Below are 14,342 nucleotides of genomic sequence, written 5' to 3'. Positions count from 1 at the left end.
GATTTAAGGAAGTAGATTGAAATGATTTTATCAGCTTATTTTTCAGCGAATGAGTTGAAATTTGATAATAACAATTGCAAGTAACTGGATTTTAAATCAGAAATTTAGAAATTTGTTATATACTTAAAATGCTTAAAATATTTCGATATACCTTAAATACAATTAAAGTTTGATATATTAGATGCTGAAATTTCACAAATAAGATTCTTAAAAATGCATGGGTTAAGAAATTTGAAATGCAAATGGTTAATTTAATCAGGTAGTCGATTATGTAGTATGAGTGCTGTATGAGTCTTTCCGGAAGGGACTCAGCATATCGGTTGTTTAATCGCTGACGCTGTTCCACTTACTGATAAATGATTCTTAACTGGAAATAAATTCAATAAGAAGCCGTAACTGGGAATAAAGTTAACAGTTGAAAACTACATCAAGTGTTAATCTGATTAACGTTAGTTAACCATTATCTCGTAAATAAAATTCGCTATTTGTCTCTATTTGGAGTGATTTCCAGCAGACCTGAATTTCAAATTAGATGTCGGACTTCCATCTTTTGATTCGGTCTGCTTCTCATTCCATGGTATCCGTTTTTAATGGTCATTGCCACTATTTTTCGAAATTGTTTTTTTTTTTGGCATAGTAGATATGTATGATCAGTTGTGGATAATTCTAGAAAAAACTTGAAGTGAATCATGTTATTTTAGGTAATTTTCCGAAAGTAAATTTTCATCCTTAATCTTAACTGATTGGTTAATTCTAGTCAAAGCTAAACTTAGCTGAATAAATGCCATTGAACAATGGTATTTGCAGATGAATCAAGAGGAAGTGATTGGTACCCAGCGACATATCCTCTCATCAGCCGCTTCATCCAATGATGATATCGCTTCAAACAGGTATACGTATATTTCACTTATTTTTAGGATCTTATGATAAAAACATTTGGCTGAAACCCATCCCCAGTAAATCCTTCACTCTATTAATGGAAATTTTCAGGCTCAATGGTTGCGTCTGAATTCTAACAGTGGAATATCAACTATTTCGATTCCTTAACTGATTTTATATGATTATTTACATTTACGATACGATTTGCTTAGTGCTTTCCACTTTCTTTAAGTTTCTGTTTTCAGGTCAGCGGGTTCACCTTTAGATCAGAAACCAAACATCTGGCAAATGAACGGACAATCCATCCTTAACCAAGTAAAATTTGAATGCACCTTCCAAATTGATTCATTGATTGTATTTATGTGGAATAACTCTCAACAAATTTAAATTTTCCAGGGATTTTCGGGATTTTGATCCTTTGATCTATATATATATATATATATATATTCCTAACTTTTCGTTTACCCCATTACACCATGGATTGTAAGGGTAATAATTAGTGCTAGTGTAATTAAGATTAGTCAACTGAAATTCAAAAAACCTTCGCAATTTAAATATTTCTTTGCATGATGAGTATAGATAGATTGCTTTGTGGACAGTTCTGGAAATTATTTGAAATGGATGGTGTATTTCTAAACAATTTTCCAGAAGTAATTTTTATCCTTTATGATTTCATCGGATTAAGTGATTCTGGTTCTTTTAATTAGTACTTCCAAAGAGAATAATAAGATGCTAGGCCATATATGAGTCGCAAGAATTTGAATTTTTAAGGATTCCGTTTCAGTTGTCTCCAACCGCCGGTGATCAGGCAAATGTTGGCGAACCAGCTCAAGCTAGTTCTTCAGCCACTGATTTATCTGCCGATGCTGAAGGTGTTTGGTCACCTGATATTGACCAGGTATTCTAGTGTGCTTTTTCAATACTTCTAAATGTGTCTATGCTACGGATTCCAATCAGTAATTAATTAAAACTTATTTGTTGCAAGTAAGACATTATTTTTTCATTGTTGAATTAAATTAAGGCATTCCAAGAAGCGTTACAAATTTATCCGCCATGTGGCCGGCGGAAAATTATCCTCAGCGATGAAGGGAAAATGTATGGTAAGCATAAATTTTATTAGACTTCTGGTATTCTGTATATTATCTCTTGTTAGATTAGGTAAATTATATCCATGAAATATTACAATATTCTCTCTCCCAATTGGATATCTTTGGTAAAAATTCACAATCATGGGCTGCTACAAATGATACAAATGGGTACTAATATTAGAAAGAGTTTATTTTGTTTATTTGTAAAGGAACTTATTACAATTTTCGTCTATCGAATAATGATGTATTATCGAATGCAACTGTCTGATAATCTTATTTGTGAAAGAAATATCCAATTGGCCTTGGCCTTTTTCAATCTTGATTAGACTACTCTAACCTTTTCCATCCTCATTTATCAGTTTCCATATGCATTTGATGCTGCTATCCTGCATTTGTTTACCATAGCTTACATGTATATCTGTCCGTGTGGTGACATTTATTGTCCACAATTTTCAACAACGAGTACATGGCCGGTCATCGGAAAAAGGGCAGATGTTTGTGGATCTCCTTCATCACTCCCTTTCTTTTACCCTTATGCATCCATCTTCTACCCCCAACCTCGATGGACCTTCTCTCCATAATATGACCACTTTCCCTCCTGTTATTTTATATATTTGCATACTTTAAGGGATTTTACTATCCTTTAACATCACCTGCAGTATATTATTATAACACATCTGCCCTTAATTCCTTTTCTTTTTTCTTCCTCCTCCTCCTCCTCCTCCTCTTCCTCCTCCTCCTCCTCCTCCAGTCCTCTCTTCATCGGTTCTTCGGTAAAGCTATCAATTTTTGTTTGCTTCTCATTTTAACTTCAGAAAAAAAAAGACTAAGAGAAGCTGAAGGAAAGCGGAAATAATCAAAAAGGAAATTTAACCAGGAAATTTGGTTTCTTATTTTTAACTTCTCTTCATATCACAAACTGCTAACATTACAATTTTTATTTCATTTGCTTAATGCTTTTAGAAATTTTTGCGGGAATTTCATCTTTTTGGGAAAAAATTTTTTTTAAAAATATGCGTGGAATTTCATGGCTGTTTATAACATACAATTAAATTTATATTTGGAAGGATATAGCAGTCTATATGAAGGGTACGGTAAATGTTCTTATATCTGTTGTTTATAACCTTTATTAAGTTTTCCATCTTTTGTCGATTTAGTGAGGAATAAATTGCATTAATTTTAATTTGAAAATAACGATTAACGTTGGTAGAAAAATTTAAAAAAAGAAAAGAATGGTGCAAATGAATGTTATTCAGATTTCTGTTTCATTTGTTTGGATAATTGTGATATTGATTGTTAAAGATGTTTAGAAAATACCCGCTATTAATCATAGAGTTCAAGGTCGATGACCTTTCGACAAAAAATATTCCAGTTTAAACTTTTCTTATTCAACACACTTTTAAGACATTTCTACAAACAAACTACATACGACAGTCAACAAATTTCTTGAAAACCGTAATTAACCGAAAGCTTAACTAACCAGCTTTTTGTCCAAATTTGGAACCATTTCTGTTGCTCACAACCAAATTTTATGAGTCACTAAAATATAAGGAAGGCAAAAAGTAGAATTACGGTTCCTCAAGGATTTATTAATAAATTCATTTTCAGTCTTTTTCAAAACTTCCACAATTTCTTTTCTTTTTTATACACGAGGAAATGTTTCTTTTATTTTTGATAAAATAATTCCTTTTTTCTTTTTCAACACCGAAAATATCATCCTTTTTTTTCACTTTTAAAATAAAACCAGCTTTTGTTAAATAGCAACAGGGCGACAGAAATTTTCATATTTTATATTGCCATCATTAGTATCATTCTCTTGTCATTTTCATCATTGTGGAAAGGAGAATGAACGAACAGAAGCAAAATATGGGATTTGTTTCTTTACAACAATGATTCATTTTAATTTCTCTCTTTTTTTGTTTTATCCTTTTTCCTTGCAAAAAAAGAAAAAAAGAAATTTCTAATATTAAAAGTTCTTAGGAAGTGATGATGAATGTGTTGACATTTGACGAAGAGATTCACTGAATTGAAAATTAAAATGATTGGCAAGAAAGTTGAGAACAAAATAATTGACAATTACAATAAAAAAAAAAAAAACTAGCTAATCTAGTTTATTTTGCCTAATAAATTCAAATTATTACAACTTGAACAGATATGACATAATATAAGCTTCACTTTGTGCATTCGTTTGCATTCTAAATGTTTAAAATTTTAAACTTCTAAATTTTGTCCCCTCAGGTCGAATATTAGGAAATTTCCAAAATAGGAATTTCTCGCTTCATCCCGCTGTATCTGTGACTGAACAAAATTTGACTCTATTCTGGGAAGAAAGCAGATGGGAATAAAAGGGAAAGAGGGAATAGCCCTTCTTATGTGATGATGTTAGTAACGTCCTTGAGATGACCACAGTCCTTTCCTGCCGAACTATGTGGAAAATGTGCAGTTCTGACCATTCGCTAAAGCCAATCAAAACATTCACGCATCAATGGATTGCATTTACTGAATCAGATGACCTTGCAACGAACAGAGCAGGTGTATAAACAGAATCTGATGTTTTAATTTTCGACATTTACATGCATAGAGACATGTATAAATCTGACATCCTTGCAATTTGACATATATTAGGCATTGCAGCATGCAGTGATATATGTGAACAAATGATATAACTGTAAGTTTCATGAGAAATTCAAGCGGTGATTGATCGAACAAGCGATTTTTATGGGTTATCAGAGAAGCGGCAAGAACAAAGTGTTCAGAAACAAGAATATTTGTAATGATGAAACATATTTGTATCAGATCACTAAGTAATAATTCATCTTTCACTGGTTGAATTTCTGGAGTTTGCTTACTCTGTTAGTTGCGATCCTTTCACATTTTGTGTGACAATGAATCAGAAACAATCTAATATTGGATCATTCGAATTTGACTAAATTCATTCGATCAATATAAGATTTGATTGTACAGCAGCCTTGAAACTTTTGAATTTCAGGTCGGAATGAATTAATAGCTCGATATATCAAGATAAGGTGTGGCAAAACGAGGACACGGAAACAGGTTTCATCACATATTCAAGTTTTAGCGCGGAAGAAAGCTCGCGAAACTCAGGCTAAGCTGAAGGTGTGTTCAGTTGAATGTAAAGCTATTTTAAAATCAAATGTGTTAGTTCATATTTGAATACGTATCGACATTCATTAGTTCACTTTCAAAAATTTGAAAAGTATGAAATTTAGAAGAATTGATACAATTTGAATTTTAAGTCAGCGGAAGCATCTCCGCCATCTGCTGTTAGCGCAACTGTTCCTGGTACCAGTGCTGAAAAAGAAAAACCAATGTCAGCCGCGTTGAACAATCTATCGATGCTGGCGATGAGTAAGCAAAATGTATTACCTCGGGCGCTTTACCCAACGGTATGGCCCGCGGGTTTTCCAGCTCCAACTGCGGCACAGACCGCGTTTTCAGCTCAAGACGACCTCAAAACTTATCAGCGTATCGTCGAGTAAGTTTCTTTCACAATATTAGAAAAATTAGATAAGCTCGAAATTGGTATATTTTATTCGTCTAATGATTAAAATTCAATTCCGAATTAGTGTTCCGTCTTATACCAGAATCGAATTCCAGGCTAGAAATTCTTGTAACCTTTTATTTCATCGTATATATGTGCCAAATCATTGTTTTCAGAATAAATGGCTACAACAATGGTCAAGTGTCGTTGAATGGGCAGTCACCAGCCGAAAAGTTGTCGCCTGTGACATCTCTTGATGACCGTGCTATTGCTTCTTCAATGCTTACCTTGTGCGGTTTCACAGCTTATGTTGAACCCATTCCAAACAACGTTGCTTCACGGGTAGACCTCGTGCGAATACCGAAACTTGCCGATGAACCACTCGAGGTAATGTTTTCAACACTTTATATTAGCAGTAATACAAAATAATTAAAGTAATACGTGAGTTTACAATCCTTACCATATATTAAGAAGGTATATTTCGCCAAAAATGGCCTTATTCCGTTACTCCCAAAGTCTCAGGAAGTTGGCCGAATATTTGAGGGAAATTTGAAAATTTTAAAAATTGGATTTTATAGATGAATTAAATGACTTTCTGGCCGTACACTTAAAGTGCACTGGAATTATTCGAGGTCACTTCATTTCTCAGCGCACTGACCTATTGTCACTAAGCATCAATACTTGCATTGTAATTATTCCAAACTCTCCTATGAAGAAATTGCGGTCCCCATGTCACGTGATACGCATAATAATTCACTGAATGAGGCTATGTTAACTTTTTTTAGGTATCATGCTGTAATGCTGGTGGAATTGTACGGTTCAGGTTTTTTAGATCATCCAATTATATTTTGATTAATGCTGATTTCCCTGTTTATAATCCTTCTCTAACTCACTATCAGGTCGAGAAAGCAGGAAGAATAACGATTGTTATGAGAAGGATTACGCGTAGAATTTGAGGGCGGGGAAGATGTCATGAAAATGTGAAAATGTCAAACCTTATGGGAAATTTGACATTTAGTAATGTTTTTGTAATGTGAAAGCCGTTCAAAAGGAAAAAGATTATAGCTAAAGAGTTGACGAAGAATGAATGATTCTTCTATAAGGGCTGAAAGATTTGTTAAATTGACCATATCACTCTATACCATTGCAGTGGAAATCACCGAAAATTCAGCTGTCGTGTGATTCAGAAATTACTCTTCGTATTTCTCTGTTTGACTAACGGGGATCAAAATCATACCTAGTTTTATTACTTATTTTCAGACTTTCAAGCTGGAGGATATAGCAGAGAAATATCCACCTGTGCTCGGCGAATTATTTGCTGCAGGGCCTCGTGACGGTTTTTTCCTTGTGAAATGTTGGGCTAACATCGAGTTCACTTTACCCGATGATAATTCTGCTCTTTATGCAGTTGATAGCTTCTATGAAAGTACCCAACGATTTGATATCACAGTATCAACAAAAGTATGCTCGTTTGGCAAACAAGTGATCGAAAAAGTTGAGGTAGGTTTAAATTTTCAAAAATTGAATTTTCTGGAATTATATCGTAATAAGTGATGGTTTAGTCTCGTACTGTATTTGCTCTTCATTCATTCTTCCATTTAACTATTCTAAAAAAAGTAGGGCTGATGATTCTCAAAGCTTATCGAATCTTGAGGCTTCAATTAGTATGTAAAAGTGAGTAAGCTATTGTCAATGTAAAAGCCTCAATTTGTAATTATAAGATCTATATCGGATTGAGCGCTTTTAGATGTCACTACTTTTGTTTTTAGTTAAAAGTAGAAATCAATGTGCCAATAGTTCTTTGTTAAAAGCATTGTAATCTTTTCCAGATCTATTCACCGATTGAAAACGGAAGAAAATTTAATTTTCGATTGGAAGGATCGCCGATGTGTGAATATATGGTGAAATTTGTCGCAGAGCTGAAGAAACTGCAAAGCCATGACTTAATGAATAGCGTGTTATATAATTTCACAGTATTACAGGTAACATTGGCGTGGTGCAAATTTCAATAGGTCTGTGATCCATTTGCTCGCCAGTTAGTTTCTTGCATCATTGATATTTTTGTAAATCAAATTTCTGCACTGTGTTTGCGACAAATTGCTAGTTTGCCGAAAAGTTGGTGAAATGATTACATAGGAATAGGAAGTAACTTAATTAATTTAATCATCGAATTTTTTTTAGCTGAATAATTTGCAGGTGGTGACAAATCGAGATACGAAGGAACCGTTGATGGTGATCGGTTTTGTTTTCGAGGTATCACCGGTACCAGAATCGACGTGTCGTTTGTACAGACTTGTTGCAGGCTAAAGAAATTCCCATCACTGTTAGGATATGTCAGGTTTGATTCAAGTTGAAATTGAGAATCAGGAAAAATGTCCAATACCGGTGGTAAAATATATTTTGTATTTGTTGAACATTATATGAATTATTTTTTTAAATGTGTCTCTTTAAGCTTGCCTTTTAGCAACATTGCCCACTTCCTATGAACATTATGCTTTGATACCTAAATTGTTCTCACTTCTGAAGGCGCCCAGTTTATCACTCTTTATGATTGTTTCTTTGTTCATTGCTTTTTTTTTTGTTCTTTTTGTTTTTCTTTTTTTAAATTCAGTTATTTTTGTACATAATAGATCTGGGCTTGAAATACTGATGAGCTTTTGCAACTTTTAATTTATTTACAGTAATATCTACAGTAAGAGACAATTCGAAGTCATCGTGACTAATTAGTACTTTTCGTAATTAATCAAAAATTATCCAACATAGACATTCATTTCGAGAATAATCAGATGCAAACACATTTTGGCTTCATGTTGAACTATCTAAGATATTAATGTCTCTACTGGAACTATCTGCTCATGATCTTCAAGCTCATTTGTCCAGAAAAAAAATTTTTAAGATATTTTTCTTGTGTTTTGCAAGAGAAAAGATTTCAATTTATTATTTTTTCAGGATTGAATTCTTTTCTTTCTTAAAAAAGAATGCAATTTTTGCCTTTTTGTCACCAAGCAGATGTATTTATATGTGCATTTTGTTCAACTTTTTTCCCTTTGTCTCTATTTTTCAATTTGCATTTATCATTTTGTTAAATGAAATATACGTGTTTCCATTTGTTCTTCCAATTACATGTTATAATGAAAGTGAATTTTTGCAAATGTTTATTTCTCATTATTGTTATATTATGATGATATCATTTGTAGAGATCCGAATAACGACGCTGATGTCGTATAATGGATGAAGATGTGATATAGCTTGAGATATTTCAGCAAATTGTTATACTTCATCAAATGTATTTAATGAAAAATAAAAAATAAAAGGAACGATGTAATTGTTATTTAATTAATGGAACTGGCGCCTTCTTTTTCGTTCCTTTATTTGAATTTTCCAAAAGGTAAGATTCTTTTTAAATTTGAAATTGCTAAAATTTGACGTGGTGGTTGAAGTTCCAAACTTCTGCTACCAACAATACATATGTTGTTGTCCTTCCGTAAACACTGACAATTTATATTTGTATAATTGTGTAAATAAAAATTTTTTTGGTGAATTGATAATGTGGTGTGTGTCGAAATTTTGAAACAAAACTATAAAGGAACTAGGATTTGAAAGCATCAGTAACTGTTATTTTGATATAATTGTTACTATTTTTTAACGCTGAAGGGAGCTTGATTGCCATATCAACGCTGATCAACCGCAAAAAGCTGATTAACCACAAGAAATGTGACTAAATTCAGTTTTTTTTTTTTAATTAAAGCTTAATTTACAAAGCTATCAGGTTTTAGTCTCTTGCTCAAAACTTAAGAGTTCCTAAAGAATTGTTTATAGAAAACCCGACAGGAATTAAGTTTTATTAAGTAGGATAGGGAGGATGGAATATCGAGAGTCGAGAGGGACTTCGTGACGACGAACATTTTGAAAAGTTTAAAGCCCTCAAACTTTATCAAGAACCTAAATTTAGTCGCATTTCCTTCCTTCGTCCTTTTCTCTTCTTTGCATAGGAACCAATTTCATTCACAATAAACGATTAAATTTTGTATAATTACGATTCTTTTTGTTGGTTTACATTACAGTTTCAGAATCCAAACGCTCTATTCATTACTTCTTTTGATTTCTTCCTTTTATTGGTTTCGTCCTTAAGAAGTCTTGCAGATATTTATTGAAAATGGGACGAAATACGCCACAAATTTCATTTTGATAATCGGTGGTAGGTCTGTGCAGCTAAGTTAATATTTCATGGGATATTCTTGTTGGAATTGATCGCTGACTCAAAATTAAATTTTGCACTGTCGTTCTAAATTGATTTAAGTTTTAAAGTTCCGAAACAATAAAATATTTTAGGTCGGAAACAGTTTTAAAGATATGTTTTAGACATAATATTGATAGTAATAATGGTAGTGTTAATGATAACAGTAACTGTGGTATTTACTGCTTTTGGAGTAATTAGGGAAGCCATAACAATAAGTTGAAATTTTACGTTTTTTCTCGAGATCCTTGACTTATTCAAACATCAATGAATAAACATGGAAAACTGATATTTTTTCTTTTTTCTTTTAACGACCTACATCCATTAGTATCTGTGGAAGCTTTATTTGCTGCTGAAAATCAGTTGCCGGTGACAGTGACCTTTTCTTGCCAGCAGCTGCCAAGTGTTGCATGACCTGAATGAATGAATAAATATATTGACCTTTTAAACGGATAAATTTGAAGATTTCAAAACCACCATCGACTACTGTATCTATGTCGTCATGAAAACAACGGTAAAATGCATTGTAATTAACTGCACAAATGTAATGGTCACGAACATCGAGTTGTTCAGCATATTGATCTGCTGGACTTAACGCAGGTCGTTTACCAATATTTTGCAGAGACAACAGGTCATCTAAACTATCGTGTAATTCCATTGCTGGCGATCGGTCTCCAAACGATCGTTTATATCCCTAAAGTGTTATGAAAAAGTCTTAAACGATGATTTTCAACTCGAAAAATAATCTCTTTTTCAAGGAAAACTGAAAATTTCAATTTCACTTTACTGGCATTAACCGGGCGGAAAAAGGTAATTTGGAAAATGTTGGAAATTAGTTCAGTGAATGTGCACATTACTAAAAATTATGAAGCCATTTATGTTACAACGGTGCTTTACATACCAATTCATTAAGGCGCAAAAGGGAGTTTATGCTATCTTCGAGCTGTAATGCTGGTGACAGTTGCTTCTTCTGCCGGCTTCCATAACCGCACACCAAGTCACCAAAACATATTGCCAGAGCTGTGATGGTGGCCAAACCTATTAGATACATGCTAAAAATATTGCAACTTATACATTTTGTAGGGCTTTACAGTGACGTTAAAAGGATTTCCGCTCTGCAAAATGGATATAATGTTTAACCAGAATGAGCGCTCTCTGGAGGTTAACTTGGATCTACTAGAGATTATCAAAATTACGAAAGTGTATGGGTGATTGTTTTGAAATTTGTGGCGTATTTCGTCCCATTTTCAATAAATATCTGCAAGACTTCTTAAGGACGAAACCAATAAAAGGAAGAAATCAAAAGAAGTAATGAATAGAGCGTTTGGATTCTGAAACTGTAATGTAAACCAACAAAAAGAATCGTAATTATACAAAATTTAATCGTTTATTGTGAATGAAATTGGTTCCTATGCAAAGAAGAGAAAAGGACGAAGGAAGGAAATGCGACTAAATTTAGGTTCTTGATAAAGTTTGAGGGCTTTAAACTTTTCAAAATGTTCGTCGTCACGAAGTCCCTCTCGATTCTGCGCTCCACTTAATCAAATTTGGTTTTTACCAACTGGCTGTACTATTACAGACGACCTTTCAAACTGATAAGCCTTAACCAAGCCCGTTATAAGAGATCCATGTTAACAGCTATGGATGTGACAAATAGGATAATCAGCAAAGAGTACCCAAAAGAAATGAAACTACATTTTTGAACAAGACATAGCAGAATAGCTAGGAAGGGCGGGAGGGATGTGTGTGACACATATAGGCGCAATGGGACACTATACATGGGGGTGGTACAATGAAAAACACATGACGTCGATGGACAATTTTCGCAGGAGAAATTATTTGGACATCTTAGTTACAGTATTTTCCCTGCTCTCGAAAATTTAAGCAATATGTTCTGTTGCTGACAAACCTCTTCACTAGAAGCATTAAGATTAAAGATGTTGCAAAGAACATTTTGTGAAAACAGGATTAAATTAATTTCAGAATAACAGAAAACTTTTGCTTTCGTAAGCTTTCATAAACAACAGTGAGCAAGAATATGCAATCCATGTGTTTAGGGGGAAGTGAATCATGAAGGTAAATATTTTATTTTCAAGTTAATAACTAATTTACTTTAATGGCCGGTCGGTAGCACGAGTTTGCTAGAAAATCATAAGAAATACTCGTTTCAGCCAAATTCCCACAGCAGAACTATCATTAAAACAATCAGTGCTTCCAATTAATTACTTTTGTTCCATCACAATAAATACTACAAACGTTTGAAAAAAGGGTAAAAACAAACTTATTATGGAAGCATTAATTATGGAACTTAATTACATCGGAAAAAATTACCTACTTCTGATGATTCCTTCAAGATCTGTGATCTTTCTTGAAATGTTTGTTGCAAAGAAAATAGTACATCTGGTCAATATTGTTGTGAAAGCTAAGGAAATGTTTTCTTCCATCCTTTCCCTTCCGAAAAAAAAAATTAATTTCTAAAATTGAAAAAATAAAAAATAAAAATCAATTTATTTCATTTAACCAAATTTCTCATAAGTTTTTAAGAGGTCTTTTTTCCCACGAATGGAAGAATTTCATAAAGAAAAGTTTCTCTCTACTTTTCTCGTTTTCTATAGCTCGACTTGTTTATTTTACTGTTTTCATTTAAGCTATTGAGCTACTGAACGCTTCCACAATGATTTTAATTAAGTTTCAAAAAACTACTAGCCACTAAGCAACCACTTACACTTGATGTATAGGTTGTTTGACATATGGAGATAAATTATCAATTTGTTTTTTGTTGCTATACCTGCAATATCATAGCCTGTTAAATTACTGATAATAGTAACAGTGGCACTAATTTGATATATTTTAACCAAAAGGAATCTTTGACTATACTATTTCTTAAATTAACTCTCCGGAACCTTAAAAACAACTGATAAATTTAAAAAATCGAAAACTTTCAAAAGGACTTCACTTATCAGTAAAGTGATTACTGGCAGAAGTTAATGAGAGAGTTATGTTAATAATGAGAAAAAAGTTTAATATTAGCAAACAACTCAAGAGTAATTAGTATTAAAGTGTGAACTGCACAGCAAAATATGGCATTTCAGCGTTATTAGTAAAGCGATATCATAAAAACAGAAATGCAAGAAATAAAAGCAATAAACATTGAAAAAATGGGAAAGATTTTTTCATTATATAGTTTTATTTCCGGAAAAAAGGCTAACAAACTTGATTAAAAATTCGATTAAAAGAAAGAAATTAATTCCGATTATCACCAGAAGGAGCCTTTTTTATCGTTAATTTAAGGATTTAACTTTTTTTTAGAAATGGAACATTTCTTTAACTTTTTTGGCAACATTGTTTGCAAAATTTTGATTGATTGTATTTTCTAAGAATAATTTTTCCGGTAATTTTCATTGCAACAAACTTTTTAAAAAAGATAATAGATTGTTATTGTGCAGCCTGAAGAGTTATTAGGGATAAAGTTGTGCTTTCATAAGTAACCAAGTTTTATAATTAATTAATAGGCTCAATTATTTAGCCATGCTTTCTTTGAACAGTTATTCTTTTTCTTTTAAATGGTGGTTTCGCTTTTTGTCAATTACTTTATCCATTTTGAATCAAAAGATTAGCAAAAAGAATGAAAAGTTAATCGATCACCTCTAATATTATGAAAGCTGTGATCTTCCTGCTGCAAAGTGCAAATATTTTGAAAAGGGAAACTAACTTTTACTTTGAAAATTTAAACTGGAAATACAGTAATAGTAACCCACAGTTATTTTGCGTTATGTTCAGGTACATGGGAACATTGAATTCTGAAAATAGATTTAGATGGTCTTCTAGAACTTGTTGAATTTAAAATGTCATATTTCAGAATCTAAAATATACTTGGCAGAAAACACATATCCGCACTTTGTTCGATGAATTTTAATTTTTGCTTTATCCCGATTTAAATCACATTTGAATAACAGCATTAAATTTAATTTGCATTTGATTCTAACTTTACAATGATAAATAAATAGTCTTAGTGATGCTAACGATAGTGAATGATTGATTAATTATATCATTGAATGTTGATGGGAAAATAAATCATTACAGCAAGACATTTCTGAATTTAAAGCAGTCGGTTGATATTATCATATGTAATGTGCTAATTATAACAATCATCACAAAGGCTATGTTTACACTTCAAAAACACAATTTCTATCAAAAATTTGTTATTCAATACGATTTCACAAAATGTTTCAACAAAATTTGATTGTTTGAAGAGATTTTTATGCAAATAACGATACAATTATTTCTTGTCAAGAAGGCATAAAGAGCAATTAATTTCATACTGATTATCTATCGTATCATTTTTATCCTCAGTTAATTGTTATGATTGAGAGAATACTTTTATTAAATTATTCTCATTATTAAAGTTATTTAAATTAGTCTGGATTAATCTAAGAGAATTGAAGTGATTAGATAGATTTGCCCACAAAATGACATCTTCATTAACTGCGAATGTTTCAAGCTTTGATAAGTACGACAATTAAAATGAAGTATATTTCAAATATCCCATCAAATTTCGCTAAAAATAATTTGCTATACCATACTGTTGTCACTTAGTTTGTTGATTGGAACCGACATTCTACTTTCGAGCACTCGA

At 32.4% G+C, this 14,342-nt stretch overlaps 2 protein-coding genes across 2 annotated transcripts; one reads left to right on the top strand and one right to left on the bottom strand.

Annotated features, from left to right (window-relative positions):
* Positions 1-1,053: 1,053 nt before the first annotated feature.
* On the top strand, positions 1,054-8,030 carry LOAG_16930 (hypothetical protein). The gene is made up of 9 exons (XM_020449583.1): positions 1,054-1,194; positions 1,664-1,777; positions 1,901-1,979; positions 4,957-5,084; positions 5,225-5,463; positions 5,646-5,856; positions 6,730-6,969; positions 7,299-7,451; positions 7,666-8,030. The coding sequence occupies exons 1-9, from the start codon at positions 1,168-1,170 to the stop codon at positions 7,774-7,776; spliced, it is 1,302 nt and encodes a 433-aa protein (XP_020306867.1). The 5' UTR covers positions 1,054-1,167; the 3' UTR covers positions 7,777-8,030.
* A 1,832-nt stretch (positions 8,031-9,862) lies between these two features.
* Positions 9,863-10,757, bottom strand: LOAG_02187 (hypothetical protein; the record flags this gene model as incomplete). The annotated part of the gene is made up of 3 exons (XM_003137725.2): positions 9,863-10,121; positions 10,266-10,400; positions 10,608-10,757. The coding sequence occupies 3 exons, from the start codon at positions 10,755-10,757 to the stop codon at positions 10,014-10,016; spliced, it is 393 nt and encodes a 130-aa protein (XP_003137773.1). The 3' UTR covers positions 9,863-10,013.
* Positions 10,758-14,342: the final 3,585 nt, after the last annotated feature.

The sequence above is a fragment of the Loa loa genome (assembly GCF_000183805.2).
Source record: "Loa loa unplaced genomic scaffold supercont3.29, whole genome shotgun sequence".
Classification (NCBI taxonomy): Eukaryota; Metazoa; Nematoda; class Chromadorea; order Rhabditida; family Onchocercidae; genus Loa; species Loa loa.
The sequence above is the reverse complement of the archived record's forward strand: the minus strand, read 5'-3'. Positions and strand labels throughout refer to the sequence as shown.